The 15,271-nt window shown below is 42.3% G+C and overlaps 1 protein-coding gene across 1 annotated transcript in view; it reads left to right on the top strand.

Moving 5' to 3' along the window:
- The window catches only part of FBXW8 (F-box and WD repeat domain containing 8), a gene marked incomplete at both ends in the record, with an annotated part of 44,777 nt that overhangs the window by 2,313 nt on the left and 27,193 nt on the right, over window positions 1–15,271 (top strand). Inside the window, 2 exons of the mRNA XM_079543987.1 lie at window positions 6,068–6,232; window positions 6,835–6,923. Of these exons, the coding sequence (XP_079400113.1) occupies window positions 6,068–6,232; window positions 6,835–6,923 (254 nt within the window). The remainder of the gene's footprint in view (window positions 1–6,067; window positions 6,233–6,834; window positions 6,924–15,271) is intronic.

Below are 15,271 nucleotides of genomic sequence, written 5' to 3'. Positions count from 1 at the left end.
AATTCAAGCAAGTGTAGTCAGAAGCAGGTGACAGTGTTGCTACAACACTGAGAGCTCAGCACTCAAGAATGGCAATAAAGCTGCTCCCCCCCAACACTTCTCAGTTGACAGGCGTTGTAGAGTAGCAACTTTTTCTCTTTAGTAGTTTCATACAAAACTAAATTCTTAAGTGATACTGATTTCCTACCCCCTTCTCCTGGTTTATAGCATTCTGTGGCAGTACTCTGCAATAGCACTTTCACAGTGTGTTCTCTGATGTAGTTCTCGTGTCACCACTAACTGCCTCTCTCTCCAAGTGGCCGTACTAACTTACACACAGCCAACTGTACTTAGATACTCATCTGCTCTTCTTGAGCCTGTCTCCTTTCTTTTCGCAGTAAAAGATGAACCTCCTCTCTGAATGAGTCTCCAAAGCAAACTTAAATCAGCAAGTGCTGATTACCCTGTAAAATAGTGTTGTGAATGTGAATTGCCAGCTTCTCCCATCATCGCTGTTTAGTGCTTCAGGCTGGTGTTCATTGAACTCTTATGTACAAAACACGTCTTGCTGCTGCTTAAAATCCAATCAGAATGGTTCTTTCTGAGACACTGGAAATACTCCCTGGACAGTTTGTTAGATAAAGAAATGTTAATGTGTACAACAGGGTAAAGCTTTGTAGTGGATGGCAAGCTTAATGCAATCATTAACTGAATGACGTGCACAGAAATTAAATTAGTCTTTGAACCTAGAGTCTGAGCAAGTCACAGTTTTAAGCAGTTATGGGTCTTTATTGCTTAAATCTTTGACTTGCTAATGACTTGTAGGAACAGGAGCTGCTAGAAGAGAAGTACTTCCTCTCATGGGGCTGCTGGTGCAAAGGAAAAACATTCTGTGGAATGATTCTTGGTGCTGTCTAGAAGAATGAAGCTTTCAAACATCCTGAGTTTCAGTCATTTGATACAGGGAGATGCAACCAGTTAAGGCCACGTTCCACAAAATGGAACAGCATTGCATTTGGGGAGTTGATTACTTTTAGTTTAGTCTCTCTCTTTTGTTTCTCTCAGGCCTGATCAGTTTACCTCGTGGTGTAGCAAAAAGCCTGGCTGCTACAGGGCTGCTCCTTTTCTCTGCGTTGAGCTGCACTCAGTTTCTCTCTCGCACATTTGTTTTAAATTTGAATCTGTTCTCAGAAGATGTGTTTAACACTCAGCAGATTTTCCACGTTTCTCATTTGCTTACGAAGACTGAGTCAGATGCTCCTTTGTGGCAGCTGACAGGTAGCTGAGCACATGCCCAGTGCTTTACGGGGCTCTCTGAACAAGATGGGTATCCAATGCTTTTAGTGCAGAGCTGGCTTCTTTTGACATGTTTAAATAAAAAGAGGAGCAATAAAAATAAATGCCATTTTCATTTTTCTCTTGGTGATTTTGCCTTGTGAAGGGAGGCGGGGGAAAGCCCTCTTCTGTTAAATGGAAAGCCCTGCTGCTTTACGTTGTTAGCTTAGAAAGCTTTTTTTATTAAGGCGCCTTGGGACTTTAGTGAAATTGGGCCAGCCAGTGGAATTGGCATTGTGAACTATGTGAGTGCCTTTGGAGAAAACCTGTTTGCTTAGTTCTTTAAGCCAAATTGGGAACCAACAAACAGTACGGTAGCGTGACTGCAGAGTCTCTTTGAGATTTAATCACATCAGACTGCTCTGGAGAAGTTTAATTTCACCCTGATATTTCCCCCTCCCCCTCTTTCCCGCAGCTTTTCTTTGATTTTTGGAATTAGTACCATAAAACACAAGCTATCTGTATGACACTTGGAACACTGAAGCCATGTGCAGCACATCAGTTCATGGTGTCACCAGTTCCTGAGCTGTGCTGGGTGTGCAGTACCCGTGTGATGCCCACTGGTTTCCAGCAGACCAGGCCCTACTGATATCCCCTATTTTCAGCGAGCAGAGAAAGGTGTCTGGGGCTCAGTGTCTCAGCAGCATCGCAGTGCTTTTTCTCCCAGCTTTGCACTGGCCCTATGGACAGTTAGGAGAACATTTTGATTGATTTATTTTTTGTCCGGCTGTTAGAAGGAGGATCCATGCAATGAGTGACTCTTGTGACTGCTGAGATGAGAATTTGAGAACATTTTCTCCTTCGTTCTGGCTCTACAGTGGAGGAAAAAGGGAAAACAATCACCTGGGCCACTGTGGCACGTGGAATACATCAGAACCCTTTGTGTTATTTGGAGCTGGTTCTGCAGGGCTCGTGGCCTTAGGGTCTGGCCTCAAACTGTCAGCTTTAGGACAAGGCGATGCGTCCGGTGTGTGAAGCTCTGTGCTCTTCAGTTGTGTTACTGCTCTCTAGTAAACACCAGAGGCTGCATAAATTACATTTTGTGGTGGGAAACACTTCTAGACAGCGTGCATTGAATTTTAGCAACACTAGGGCAGAGTTCTATTTCTGAACAGATCAGTGGGAAGTTGTCTTTGAACTGCTGGTGTTCTCATCTGCGAGACGCTTGGAAATGTTTACTAACACAGCAATTGTGTATGTATCTAGGACAGGAGAGCCTGTTTCTAGGAATTTAAGAATGAATTGTCTTGCACAGATCAAGAATTTCACATGCTTGCTGTTAAAGAGTCTGGAATTGTCGAGTGTTCAGAAATCTGAAAAATAAAATCTTAGGTATTTTATGTTCATTCTTTTTTATCGTGATGGTGTACAAATAATCGCCCCCCGTCCTCTCAGCTAGGGGAGAGAGAGCAGAGAAAGGGGTGGATGAGGATTTCCTGAGCTTGGGGCTTAGGAGGAGACTTAAAATAACATTATGGCTGCGAATTGAAAAGATGAGCAGCTTCCACCTGGTAAATGTGCATCTGAATGGCTTTGGCTGAAATACTACTTGGCGCTAAGCATTGTACTGAATTGAAAGTCCAGATACTTCAAAATGAGGCCCCTGGATTCAGCAAATGAACCTTGAGTCTATCTTTGTGTGACCAGAGAAGAAAACAAACCTAATGAAGCAAAGGCAGTTATCAGATGGGGAGGGATGAATAAACCTTCATTAGGATTTAAGCCAGTTGATTAAGACAGGATTAGAAGAGTTCAGGATTCAATGGAAGAGGTGGATTTCTTTGGTTACTTTGTTTTGCTGGCTTTTGCAAAAACAAGTAATAATAATAAAAAAATCCCCAGACACAAAACCAAACAGCAAAACCTATGTCAGCAAAAGCCTCTGAAGTCCTTCAGAGCATTATTCCTTGCTGAACTCCAGACAGAAAATTGTTCCTCTGCAGAGCTCAGGGGAAACCAAAGTTGCTTTGAGAATCATAGTAAAACGATAACAGGAACACTAATGACAAAATTAAATTGCAGCCTCTAAATCTATAAACAACCCCATAAGATGTTGTTATTGATCACTGTAGGAGCTGGCATGGAGTGTAAATTTGGAAATAATTATGCCTGTCATTTCAGAAGAGCTTTGTGTGCAACAGCTTCTCTCCAACAAACAGAATGCGTGGGTGCAAGCAGATAAAGCTGTGATGCTGCGGCTTTTGGGGCCTCACCTGAAACCCCGATTCAGGCAGCTCCAATAAAGCTGACTTGGAGCCAGTGGCTGGTTTTAATGTGGCAGCTCACAGTGGTGCTGTAAAGCAAAATGCTCGAGATACTTTTATTAGAGGGCTCTTGCAGCTGAGGCTCGCTCAGTGGGGCTTTTACAAGGGATTGCCATGCCAGTTTTGGTGCGTTAAGAAAAGGCTGCGTTGGGGACCCGTTGGAAAGTCGTGCCTGTAAAGCAGCAGGATTCGATGTAATTTGATTTAAAAAAAAAAAAAAAAAATCATAATAGGATAGGATCTCTATTCCCTTTGAATGTTTATTCCTGAAAGCTGAATAGGCATCTAGATTTTATGTGATTGTCTTCCCCTTCTCCTTTTTTTTTTAGCTGTCTTTATGGAATACTTTTATGGCCTTGAAACAAGAAAGGTCTGCACAAGCACTGTCTGCTTTGGCAAACTCCGGTGGTGTTTTTCCTTTTTATTAATTTTATTTTTTTCCAATTGAAGCAATCAAAAGTGGGCAGAGTTGGGCTTGTTGGAGTTGATGCACGGACAGAAGCTGCCTCGTGGCTCTGCTGGGCGCTCTGCTGCTTTGTGGGGACACCAAATGCTGCTTGGTTTTTCCTTTGAGCAGTGTGGGTTTATACTGCTTTAAAATCAACTTCAGAGCAAATTCCCCATGAAACTCTAGCAGTTTGAAAAAATACATATATTTTTTTTACTTTGAGCTTCCTGAGTGTGTCCCTGCAGCGACAGGAGCGTTACACATGAGTTTTTGCTTTTGTAGCACTCGATGACACACAGTGCTAGAGGTGCCCAGGGCTGTTTGGTAATTTGTAAGGCAGCGCTGCCCTAGCCAGGTTGCTTTCTTTGGTGGTGGAGAGGGGTTGTGTGTCTTCTGAATGTTTAGGTGGCTGAGTGGAATTGTGGAATGCTAGCTGCTGGGTTTGGTATTCCTGTTTGAGTGCTGCTCTTGTGTGCAGGTATCAGATCCTAAAACACCTACAGGTTGCTCTTCTTTTTGCTTTCTTTCCTGAAGGAAACCAGTCATGAAACATGATGCAATTCTTCCTTCCTAATGGGACAGGATGTTGGATTTTGAAAGCACAACTGTGATGTGTGTCTTACTCCAACAAGCCCAATGGAGGCAGCACAGTGTAAATAAACCAGCCAGAAGCTTCACGGTGTTCTCAGGGCTTGTCCTGAGTCAGAGCTGCTCATTGCTGAGCACGACCTGCTGCTGGGGCACTGTGGAGTATGCAGGGACTTCTTGCAGCCCTGCACCAGCTGCAGGGTTCTCACAGCTTCACTGTTCCTCCTAACCTACGCCACTTTGTGAGGCTGTGCTTTGTGTTTAACAGCTGTGTTTCTAGCAGGGCTGGAGCAAAGCATGCGTGTTGATAACAAAATAGAAAGGGGGTTAATTTTATTAAACAGGGGGTGAGTAATGCAGTTAATTTCTTCCTTCTGTGCTATGCTGTGTCGGCGTGGAAGCAATGGCAAGTAGGCATGGGGTGATGGGTGCTGTGGGGTTCTGTATCAATGCAAGACCTAGATTTTTGGTGTAATCTTGGCACTGGGGACTTAATTGTAAACAGCTAAAAATGATGTCAGCCCAAGAAGCTTTTTTTTTTTTTTTTTTCAGTCTTCTGGAAGCAGTGTCCAATTGATTACTGCTTTCACTGGCAGCAGTTTTCATTGGTTAAATTTGTTTTGGTTTTTTTTTTTGTTTTTTTTTTTTTTAAATTAAGAGTTACAGAGTACAGATGCTACTTAAGTTGCCTCTCACCTCTTGAATCTTTAATTCTCAGCCCACAATTGGTTATGATGAAGCGGCTTTCTCTGAAATGGACAGCAACTTGAGGCCACTTGAAAAACTTAATAATTCATTCCTATTTATGCATACTGTAATACAATAGGTTATAAATCACTAATGTCACCCGGCCTAATCAGGCATTGTCAGTAGGGTGGTGGCGTGATCTGCAAGCTTTTCTTAATAACAAATGTGAAAATAAACTCATATTTTTGCTCAAAGCTTACAATGCTGCCTTAATTGTTTTCTTGTTCCCTTTCCTTTCCAAATTTTCTGTGGCGCTTATGTCAGATGTTAGCAATGTGGCCACCAAATGCTGGTATCTGTGTTTTGTGCAATTTTAGCAGAGGGGAATCTGAGTATTTTGACCGAGTTTTTCTCAAAAGAATCAACAGAAATGTTATGTGTTGTTTTAGAATAATCAGAGGATGGCCTGGGTTGCAAAGGAGCACAGTGCTCATCCAGTCTCAACCCCCTGCTGTGTGCAGGTCACCAACCAGCAGCCCAGGCTGCCCAGAGCCACATCAGCCTCCTTGGGCAACCTGTTCCAGTGCCTCACCAGCCTCTGGGGGAAAAACTTCCTCCTCATATCCAACCTAAACCTCCCCTGTCTCACTTTAAAACCATTCCCCCTTGTCCTATCACTGTCCACCCTTGTGAACAGCCATTCCCCCTTTTTATACAAAATCTGACATGATTCAATGTGAGATACATAGGTATGTTTGGTTTCCAGGTCAGCAGAACATGGAAAGTGCTCGCAGAAGATGAAGTGCTGTGGTACCGGCTGTGCCAACAGGAAGGATACCTGTTGGGTGTGAGCATCTCTGATCGGCCCTGTTGGAAGCTGGCCCTGAAGGACTGCCGTGCCAAAGAGCGTGCTCTGCGAACCAACTGGAAGGTAAAAGGGAGAGACTGGCCTAATGGGATCCAGATGCTGGAGAAAAATGGGAACCTGGTTCAAACAAGTGGCGGTGAAAAGCTGGTCTTCTGCATTGCAGCTTCTTTTGGCTAGTTAAAAGGGGAAAGCTGCTGAGGGATTTATGAGACTTTGCCCCAGCTGTAAGACTTCTTATTTTCTTGATGGTCAGTTGCTTTTGGGAATGGGTCTTTGTTTGCAGCTCTGTTCCTGTGACTTTGGTGAAAGATGTTTTTACTTCATCCATCCTTTGGTATTGACAGTCAACCTGTAAGATGAAGGCTTCTTCTCTGTTCATTACGTATCCTGGCAAAAAGAAAGGTATCATTTCTTTGATGTCATGGTTACGTTTCTCTGCTTAATGATTACAAACGATAATGGTGAATGATGACTTCTTTCTTGTTCTTTTTCTGTCTGTAAAAAGTTCCAGGAGGGAAGCATGAAATACATGGGTCTTCTGTCTCAGCTGCACAGCAACTTGTCAGCAGCAACAGGAAAGCTCAAGGCTGTCCTATGTGGAAGCAAACAAACTTGGTAGACGAATGAATTGCAATACTAATAGCAAGTCTTGTCTTCCTGTGCAGAACCGCAGTGGTGCTGTGAGTCAGCTGCAATACGAGCTGGGAAAAATCCTGTGTGATGTACATTCTTGTGATGGAGTTGTTATTGCTGGGTGAGTATGACATTGAGCAGTGCTCATTTGCTCTTCACTGTTTGAAATCTTGTGCTGCTTCTTGTACAAATTCAAAAGAAGTACCAGTTTCAGACAAGAAGGGTGATTTTTTTTTTTTTTTTTCCCTTTGGCCCTATGGTAAGCAATAATTACAGGCATCTACAAATCACTTCAGCAGCACAAGTTTTTATTGTAATGCTATCTTAGGTAAGTATAGTGCTTGTAAAGCCTTTACTTTCCAATGAATTGTATCCATTACTTTGCTGCAGAAATACTCAAAATGAGGCAGATGCGCATTGGGAAATGCTTGGGAAAAGAGTAATAACTTTTTTTCTATGAAATTGTTTTGATCACAAAGACAGGTGTGTCTTGGAACAAGATACATTTAGGTTTGTTACTGTTCTCTACTATTTTTTAAGGGACAGTATGGAGGAAAAACAAACATGGAGAAATTCAACTTCCTTTTTTTCACAGTGCTAAACTTTGTCAGAACTTTTGTGTTAGTTATTCACTTCTCTTATTCTTTCACAACACTGTCTTAAAACCATCCCAAACTCTTGGCAGAGATTGCCATGACTCGCAACAGTTGAAGTAAAGTTTTGCTGTATTCTGCTTGCATTCAGTAATTATTAGTCCTGCAGAAGAGGTCACACTAGTAAGTAGAAATGAAAACATCACAGGGCAGAGGACACTGCCCTTCAACCTACCAGAGTTCTGTATTTTATGACACCACTCCACATTAATGGCATGATTGTGCATTGTGGAATGAAAGGAAAACTGCCTGTAAAGTATTGTAAAATTCACTCATCAGTGACAGGGAAGGTGACTTGAAATACATCATCTGTAGGTAACTCCCATATACTTTGTGAACCCTTCTGAATTCTGTTGGGCACCTACGAGCTGATATGCAACCTAGAAGACAGCAGGAATGAAAAGAGAATGTTAAGCTTTATTAGAACCACCGTTGTTTCTGCTATTTACTAGATGCTTTCCCACTTGCCATGCTACTTCACTTGAAGGTCTTGTTTCCTGTTTTTTGCTTCTCTGTTGTCTCACTGACTGTTGCTTCTCTTTATTTCCATGCAATTGAAAAAGTGTCTGCCAAAGACACGTGTGGTCTGTGACCTCTGGAGGGGCAGTGCCACACAGTGGTTAACCCAGACAGTGGCTGTGGGAAGAGGCTTGAGAAACTGCAGCTGTATAGCAGGTCTCTCCTTGGCTCCTGCCTGATGTTGAGGCTTCCCTTGGCCGCAGAGGCTTTGGTAAGACCCTCACAGGTCCCCAAGTGCTGAGGCTGCAGCTGGGACCCAGCTCTGCAGAGAGCATCCTGCCTTCCTTTGTGCCCTTCAGCCTGGGCACTGTGCTGCCTGGCCTTGGGTCTGCTCTACTGTATCTGCTCTGCTGTCTCTAATGAAACCTCCTCTACTTTTTTTCGGAGCCAGAAACCCCAGTTGTCATCACGCTGCTGCCAAAATCTCCAGCTCTTCTTTTTCTTCATTTTCTCCATTGTGTTTATATCCAAACAGGCAGTATGTAGAAAGTAGGCAGAATAAATTTAGTTCCTAAATGATTAATAAACAAAGGAGATTAATCCTGAGAATTAAACTCAATTGTCCATACATTAGCCTGGTGTATTGCAGAAGTCAGGCTGAGGTGGTTTCAGACAAAACATTTGTGTTGGTTCCCAGTTCTTGCAGTACTCCTGAGTCTGCTGGTGAGTTGTCCTTTGTTGGCAAAGTGAAGGGAGATGGGGAACTGACATTCCCACAGAATTCACAAACGTAGGTGAGAGACAACAAAGGGAAAACTGGTTTAGGGCTTTCATTCCGATTACTTTTCAGTAATTTTCCTTCTCTAAGAAAACAAATTGTAAGAACGAGGCGTCCTTTTATGGAGCTGTGACTATACAGTTGATGGAACAGCATGGGGAACTTAAATTTCAACTGTTTGACTTCACCTGATTGCTAAAATAAATATTTAGAATATTAGAACACAAAAATTATATGACTTCCATTGCTGCTTACCTCTTCCCCCTCATGCTTCTTTGATAGCTTGGATCTCTGAAAGCATCTCGTAAATTGCTGTGAACTAAAAGCTGTTCTGTGACTCGCCCAGCAGAAGGTGAATTTGTTGTTTTGCCTGTGATGATCAGAGCCTGCAAGACAATAGCATGCTGCAGTCCCCTCAGAAATACCTTAAAAACTATCCAGCTAATTTAGTAACGTGGAACTGTAAGAAAATATGACTGCTGTTATGAAAGCTGGAAGTATCTGATGCCTGAAATGTCTTCAGACTCACATACAGGTCATTGTTACCCAGCACTTCTCTCATCTTGTGATTTTCACAACCTGAGAGAATGCACTTTTCAGGACTGAGGTTTGCAGTTCATCTGTCAATGAACGATGAAATATTTTTTTGGCAGGTCTCCAGCACGCCCTTCTCCAATTTGCTTTCTGTTAGTTGCATTGCTTTGGTAAAAATTTGCAGTAGTAAAGAACAAACAAAACAGGCATGGTTAAAACCTGTGAGGATGTGAGTTGGTTGTGCACGGAAATACTTTGTTCTTTACATACATTTGGTAAGAATTTAGCAGACTGGAGAGTTTTTATTGTCTTTTAAACCCAAACATCACCCACCCCTTTCTCTTCCAACTGTAGTATTGTACTTAATGGCACTGTGCTTTCAAATTTGTCATAAAAGTGTAATGAATCTAGTGATCAATAGCTCGCTGTTGCGTTCTTATAGTATTGAAGAAGTAATTTAATAGCTGAGGTTAACAAAAGTCAATTTTCTTCTCAGTATAAATATCAATTATCTGTTACATTTAATGATTATATCTCTAGTTTCGCACGCACTTATGTGCTTAGCTTTACATGTGAATAATCATAGATTACAGCAAGATTTGCCATGTGCATAAAGCTGAAGGGATGCGTGACCTTGCAGCACTGGAGAAATTGGTGGTGATCTTGCAGCTAATTCAGCGTGTTGCATTTTATGTGGATTTGTCAGCAGTGGCTTGTGGCATCATGTACCCTTTTTTTTTTTTTTTTTTTTCTCTAGACAGGTTGCTGCCCTGGAGAAAAATAGGGCCACTCGGTTGTGAGCAGGTTTTGTGGTGCCTGACTTCGGGGAGCAGCTGCAGCACTGTGTTTGAGCACGGCCAGGCCAGCCAGGCATTACGGGCTGCTTTGTCACTGGGAGCTGTGGCACTGCATAGCAGCTGCTCCCTGCTTTCCAGAGGTGCCGTCGGGATCTTGGGAGATAAGAGGATGGTTCTAAAAATTAAAAAAAAAAAAAAAAAAAAAAAAAAAAAAAAAAAAAAAAAACACCAAAAACAAGAGGAGAGAAGTGTTGAGAGAAAGGTTTTCCAGCAGAAATATGTATTTTGGACCTTGGTACTGGCCTGGGAAAATGGTATTTGATCTGAACCTGCGCTGTAATAGACCTGATCTTTCATGCTTCGTTATACTGCTTCAAACTCCGCAGGAAAGCAGAGTGATGCAGCTTTATTTTAGTTGCTGTAGAGTTGTTTTAATCTTTCAAAAAGGGAATTTGTACAGGCTGTGGACAGAGTGATGTATAGCACTGGCTGTGAGTGTAACCCATAGAGACACAGCTTGCCTGAACTGGTCCCAGAGTGGATCTCTTTAATAATCTCTTGCAAAGAGGCAAAGATGAGCTAGACAGGGTTGGCTCTCCCTTAGAGAAATGTGCCTGTTTTCTTGCACTCTCCTGTATTTTCTTCATGCTGCTGCCAAAGCTCAAGCCAGAAGATGGCAGAATATCAAGGATTGATTAAGTGCAACCTGAGCTGTGAGTTGAAGGTGGCTGCAAGCAGCTCTTCTTTCTCAGAGAGCCTTGCATTTACTGGCTGACATCAGATAATTCAATCTGGCCTGCATGCAGAGCATCTTGTGTTTATCATTAAATTTTTATCCCGGCGGTTACGATGCTTGTTTTCTGGGTCAGACCTCGAATCCCTTTTCATTTGAGACAGCGGTGTTTGTGGTTACCTCACTCCCAATCAATGTTGTATTTGCCAGCCTTTCTACAGTTACATGTCTCAGAGGATCTTCTTTAAAGATGTTGTCTTCCCCCCCCCCCTCCTTCCAATCCATATTCAATTCAAATGTAGTTTCTTCTTTAAGTCAGAGTTTACTTAAAGCAATTATATGCCTGCTTACTTGGCCTGTATAAATTACTACCGCTGCTTAGGTTTGCTGTACTTGATGCTGTTGTGTGCTTGGTCTCAGTGCAGAATGCCTGCATTTGTTCACCTTCTATTAATAAAATCTTAATCAAATCAGCAAGATTTGATTAAGCAGGAACATATTCAAACAGTGAAATCAGTACTTCTTCTCAGCAGTGCTGACAGACGCACTGTGATGGCTGTTTCTAGTCAGAGTTTAGTTCCTCCTTGAGATACAGATCTTGGAGCATGAATCTGGCCAGCACTTGTTGAGCTGTTGTTACATGGTGGATCTGGTGGTGAAGCATGTCAGAGGTGAGCTGTGGGCTGTTCTGCTGCGTGGCTCTCTGAAGTCCTCACCTGTGGATGTCCCAGAGCTGTGCAGTGAGTTGCACTGTGTACACCCGAGCCAAGTCCACATCAGTCCAAATCAAAGCTGATGTTTTATTGTGCAGTGTTAACTTTGATGCTTGCAGAGAGGGCGATTTGGCCTTTACTGCTGCAGTTTGTGGCTCTGAAAGCTTTCCAAGTGAAAGCAACAGCACCGATCCATAGTCAGACTGCTATTCCAAAGGCACAGAATCGGATGCTTTTTCTTTCCCCAGTTTTCTTTGAACAAAGTGTGGTATACTGTTAAGGGTTTTCATAAGTGGAGACCTAAGGGCATGCCTGCACTGTTAGCTATTTAGACCTAGTTAGCAGATGCTGCATGGAGCCTCTGCACCTCTCACAGGCAGGCTGGGAGTCGCCCCTGCCTTCTTCTCTTCATGTTTTAACCTCAGAGGTTTCCATGTTCTCTCATGTAATTACTGCCTCCTTTCCAATATACCTTTTTTTATTTATTTTAAATAAATAAATAAATATTATTTATTTTCAGTTAACAACTTCTGAGGTTCATCTGCTCCGAGTGCCTCAGTCGCTCTGGGTTAACACATCCCCTTTCAGGGTGTTGCCCAGCTGACACAGATGGTACTTCTCCTTTATTTGAGCAGTGATGCTTAATAAAGACAAGAAGAAGCAAAAGAAGAATCACTGGTATCAGAGGTGCCAATGCATTCTGGTTCTGTTGTACTGAAAAGCTAAATGCACCAGGAGAACTTCCATACAGCAGTCTTCATTCTGGAGGAGTCTCATGGGAGCTGCAGGTAGAACGTTGCAGCATGTGCCAAGGAGGTGGACCTTTTGGTTTAAGGCACTATGAGCAAAACACAGGCAGGCAAGTAGTTCCTGCTCTGTAGTGACTTTCTTTGTTCTCTAAGATCATCTCCCACACCGCTTTCCTCTTGCTCAAAGGTGACCTGCAAATGAGTAGTTAAAAAACGGGCTTGCCACCCTTCTTAGCTTCATAATGATGTGTGAAACTAGCCCGAAAGGCTTGAAAATACTTCTCTGCACTTTGAAAAACTTGATGTCAACTCTTGTCTAATTTGTTTTTTTCTTGCTGTAGGGCTTGTGGGCTATTCTCTAGGAATTTATTAGCTCTTGCATCTTAATTCAGTGTGCAGACCTGAGGAAACCAAAATATTAATTAGTAATGAAAATGAATAAAAGTTAACAAACCAGCGTGTTAAACAGCCTGGATAAACCCCCTTCCTTATTTAATTGCTTAAATTTCACTTGCATAATGTCACAGCTTTGATAGGTTTCTTCCTCCGCTCCTGGTGACAGAGAACCTGGATGTCAAACAGAGCGATAAAGAAGAATGTAAACACTCTTGTCTTTTTCCTTCAACCTTCGCCAGCCCTTTTGTGTCCTCTTCACTCATTCCTGTTATTGTTAAGAAGTAATAAGTGTCAGGCCTTCTGTTTTTTCATGTGAGTCACCTTTAGAAGGGTTGAAAGCAGGATGACATCACGAGTTCAGAGGGGTCAGATGACAAACCACGGGAGTTAGGTAAGGTTGTGTGAAGTGACAGCCACATTGGCTTCTCAGTCATCTTGTGGGGGAAAAGGGCCTTTCAGGTGAAACTAATAGTGGAAGCCTGATACTGAATCTTTGTGACAACTCCCTTTGCCAGCCTGTCCCATCATTAAGCTATTGGTTTACCTGCAGGTCTTATCGCTGCAGTAAGCCCTGCTGTACACATAGTGATGCCCACTCACACCAGTTCTGTTGAAGTTTGTAAAGCCTTTTTTTCTGCTGATTCCATCCTCCTTTTTTGTCAGTTTCTTAATTGTTTCATTTTCACAGTTTTCGTGACCACCCAGCCTCAGTTGCCATCAGTGCCTGAAAGTTCAGGCAGTACTTTTCTTCCTGCTGTTTGCAGCGTGTTGCTGTTTGCATCCCTTCTGATATACAGGCAGATCAATTTACATCATCTTCAAATGATGTTTTCTCTCCTCTGTCTAAAACTGGAGACATTGTTCTGTTTGTTGCACTACACAGTTGTATTATCAAATAATATGGCTGATGTGCCAGATCCTTCCCAAATTACATCATAGTTTCTCTTGAATTCTCTTGAAATAAAGCATTTTTCCCCTCTTGTGGCAGCAGCTGTAGGCAGTGTACACAGTAACGTGTGTCCTTGGTCAGAGCAGCTGGCTTTGTTAATAGACGTGGGCTGATGCAAGGCACTGGAACCTTGATCTTAATGATGGGAGAGCCTTGGCCTTAAACAGGAAATTACTGGAGACAGTTTGGCTTTCTCTAGCTTCTTTTTAAAGCGTTCATTAAAGTGTTTTGCCTGCTGTATAACCCTTTGGCTTGTTTCTGTTCCCTTGGTATGATATTTGCATGCACTTAAAATTAATAAGAAAGTGAGGCGCGCAGAAGTACTTAGGATGGTGAAATGTTAATTTTGTTACAGATAACAGAAAAATTGCATGCTATCTCGAGCAGCTTAACCCACTTCCTTGAGCTATGATTTCCTAAACAAGGCCATAAGAAGGGAGATACAGGCTTTTTCCCAGCTTAGTTTCTGTAAGCGTGGTCCGCAGATGGACGTGGGCTGATGAACTGGAAAGTCAAGTTCCTGATAGGAGATTTTGGGAACTGATCATAGGGATGCTCAGAATGTATTTCCTACACGTTAAGTCTGAAAGCGTTTTCAGATCATTTTTGGTACAAGTTTTAGTCTTTTGTTTTCCATAGCTGATCTCATACAGCTAGCAAATAATGTTTGTGTGGTATCACAGACATTACCTTTCCACTTCATGTTCTTCTGCCACTGTTGTGATGGTTTCAAGTGCTCGTTTTAGTTTACCTCCATCTGTGTTTTTTTTTCTTGCATTTTCTGGTGTAGCTTTCTGCCACTCCACGTAATAGCAGAAAAAATTATTTTCTATTCCACTTGTATTTCATTTTTGTCATCATCTTATATTTATATTCCTTTCTGCAGTACAAAGTAGCTCTTTACTCCATCACAGCATTCCTTAACTGCTACCAGACTGCTTTTCCTGAGTTCTTCTCTCAAGAAGTCCCTTAGCCAAGCTCTCTGCTGGTTTTATATGTAGTGATGAAATCAATATCTGTAAATAATTGTAAATGAGAACACATGAAGGCTGAGGAGCTTCTTACTCTTCCATCCTGCCTTTCTTGTGAGCTGTCTCTAGCTCTGGTAACTAAGTTAACTAAGTCAATCCTCCTCCCTCTCTTCAGGGAAGAGCTGTGGGCCTCAATGTTGATGGTAGTAGAATCTGTTCAGTAATTTCAGAGATCGTGTGTTGCATCTGAGGTATCTTGCAACTTCCAACATGTTTGATGAAGAGGACTTTGCAGTTGAAGGCTGTGAAAGATTACGTTCTTATGTGAGAAGGAGCTTAAGGAGCAATTGGAACTCATTAACAAAAGCATTTGGACTTGGGTTCACATGCTCCATTGAACCTTATTAAGCTTACTGAGGGGATCTGAGTAGGTACTTTAATTAACCATGTGAAGATTAGTTGCTTCGGTGGAATAAGGGGGAAAGGTCTGAGGTGCTTGTTGCAGCAAGACGAGGCAAAATACTCATTATTTTACTTGCTTATCATCAGGCATCCGTTCAAACAGAGCCATAGCTAGAGAGTGTTACTTGAGCAAAATTCCTACTGACTTCAATAAAATGCACTGACACTGTAAGGACTTCATAATAAGATCTTTTGAGTATTAACAGATGGTCACCGACTGCCTGAAACAAAGTTGTTGGATTTTTTTTTTGTTTTGCTTTGTTGATCACCGCAGG

This window comes from Tetrao urogallus, assembly GCF_951394365.1.
Source record: "Tetrao urogallus genome assembly, chromosome: 17".
Lineage (NCBI taxonomy): Eukaryota > Metazoa > Chordata > Aves > Galliformes > Phasianidae > Tetrao > Tetrao urogallus.
The sequence above is the reverse complement of the archived record's forward strand: the minus strand, read 5'-3'. Positions and strand labels throughout refer to the sequence as shown.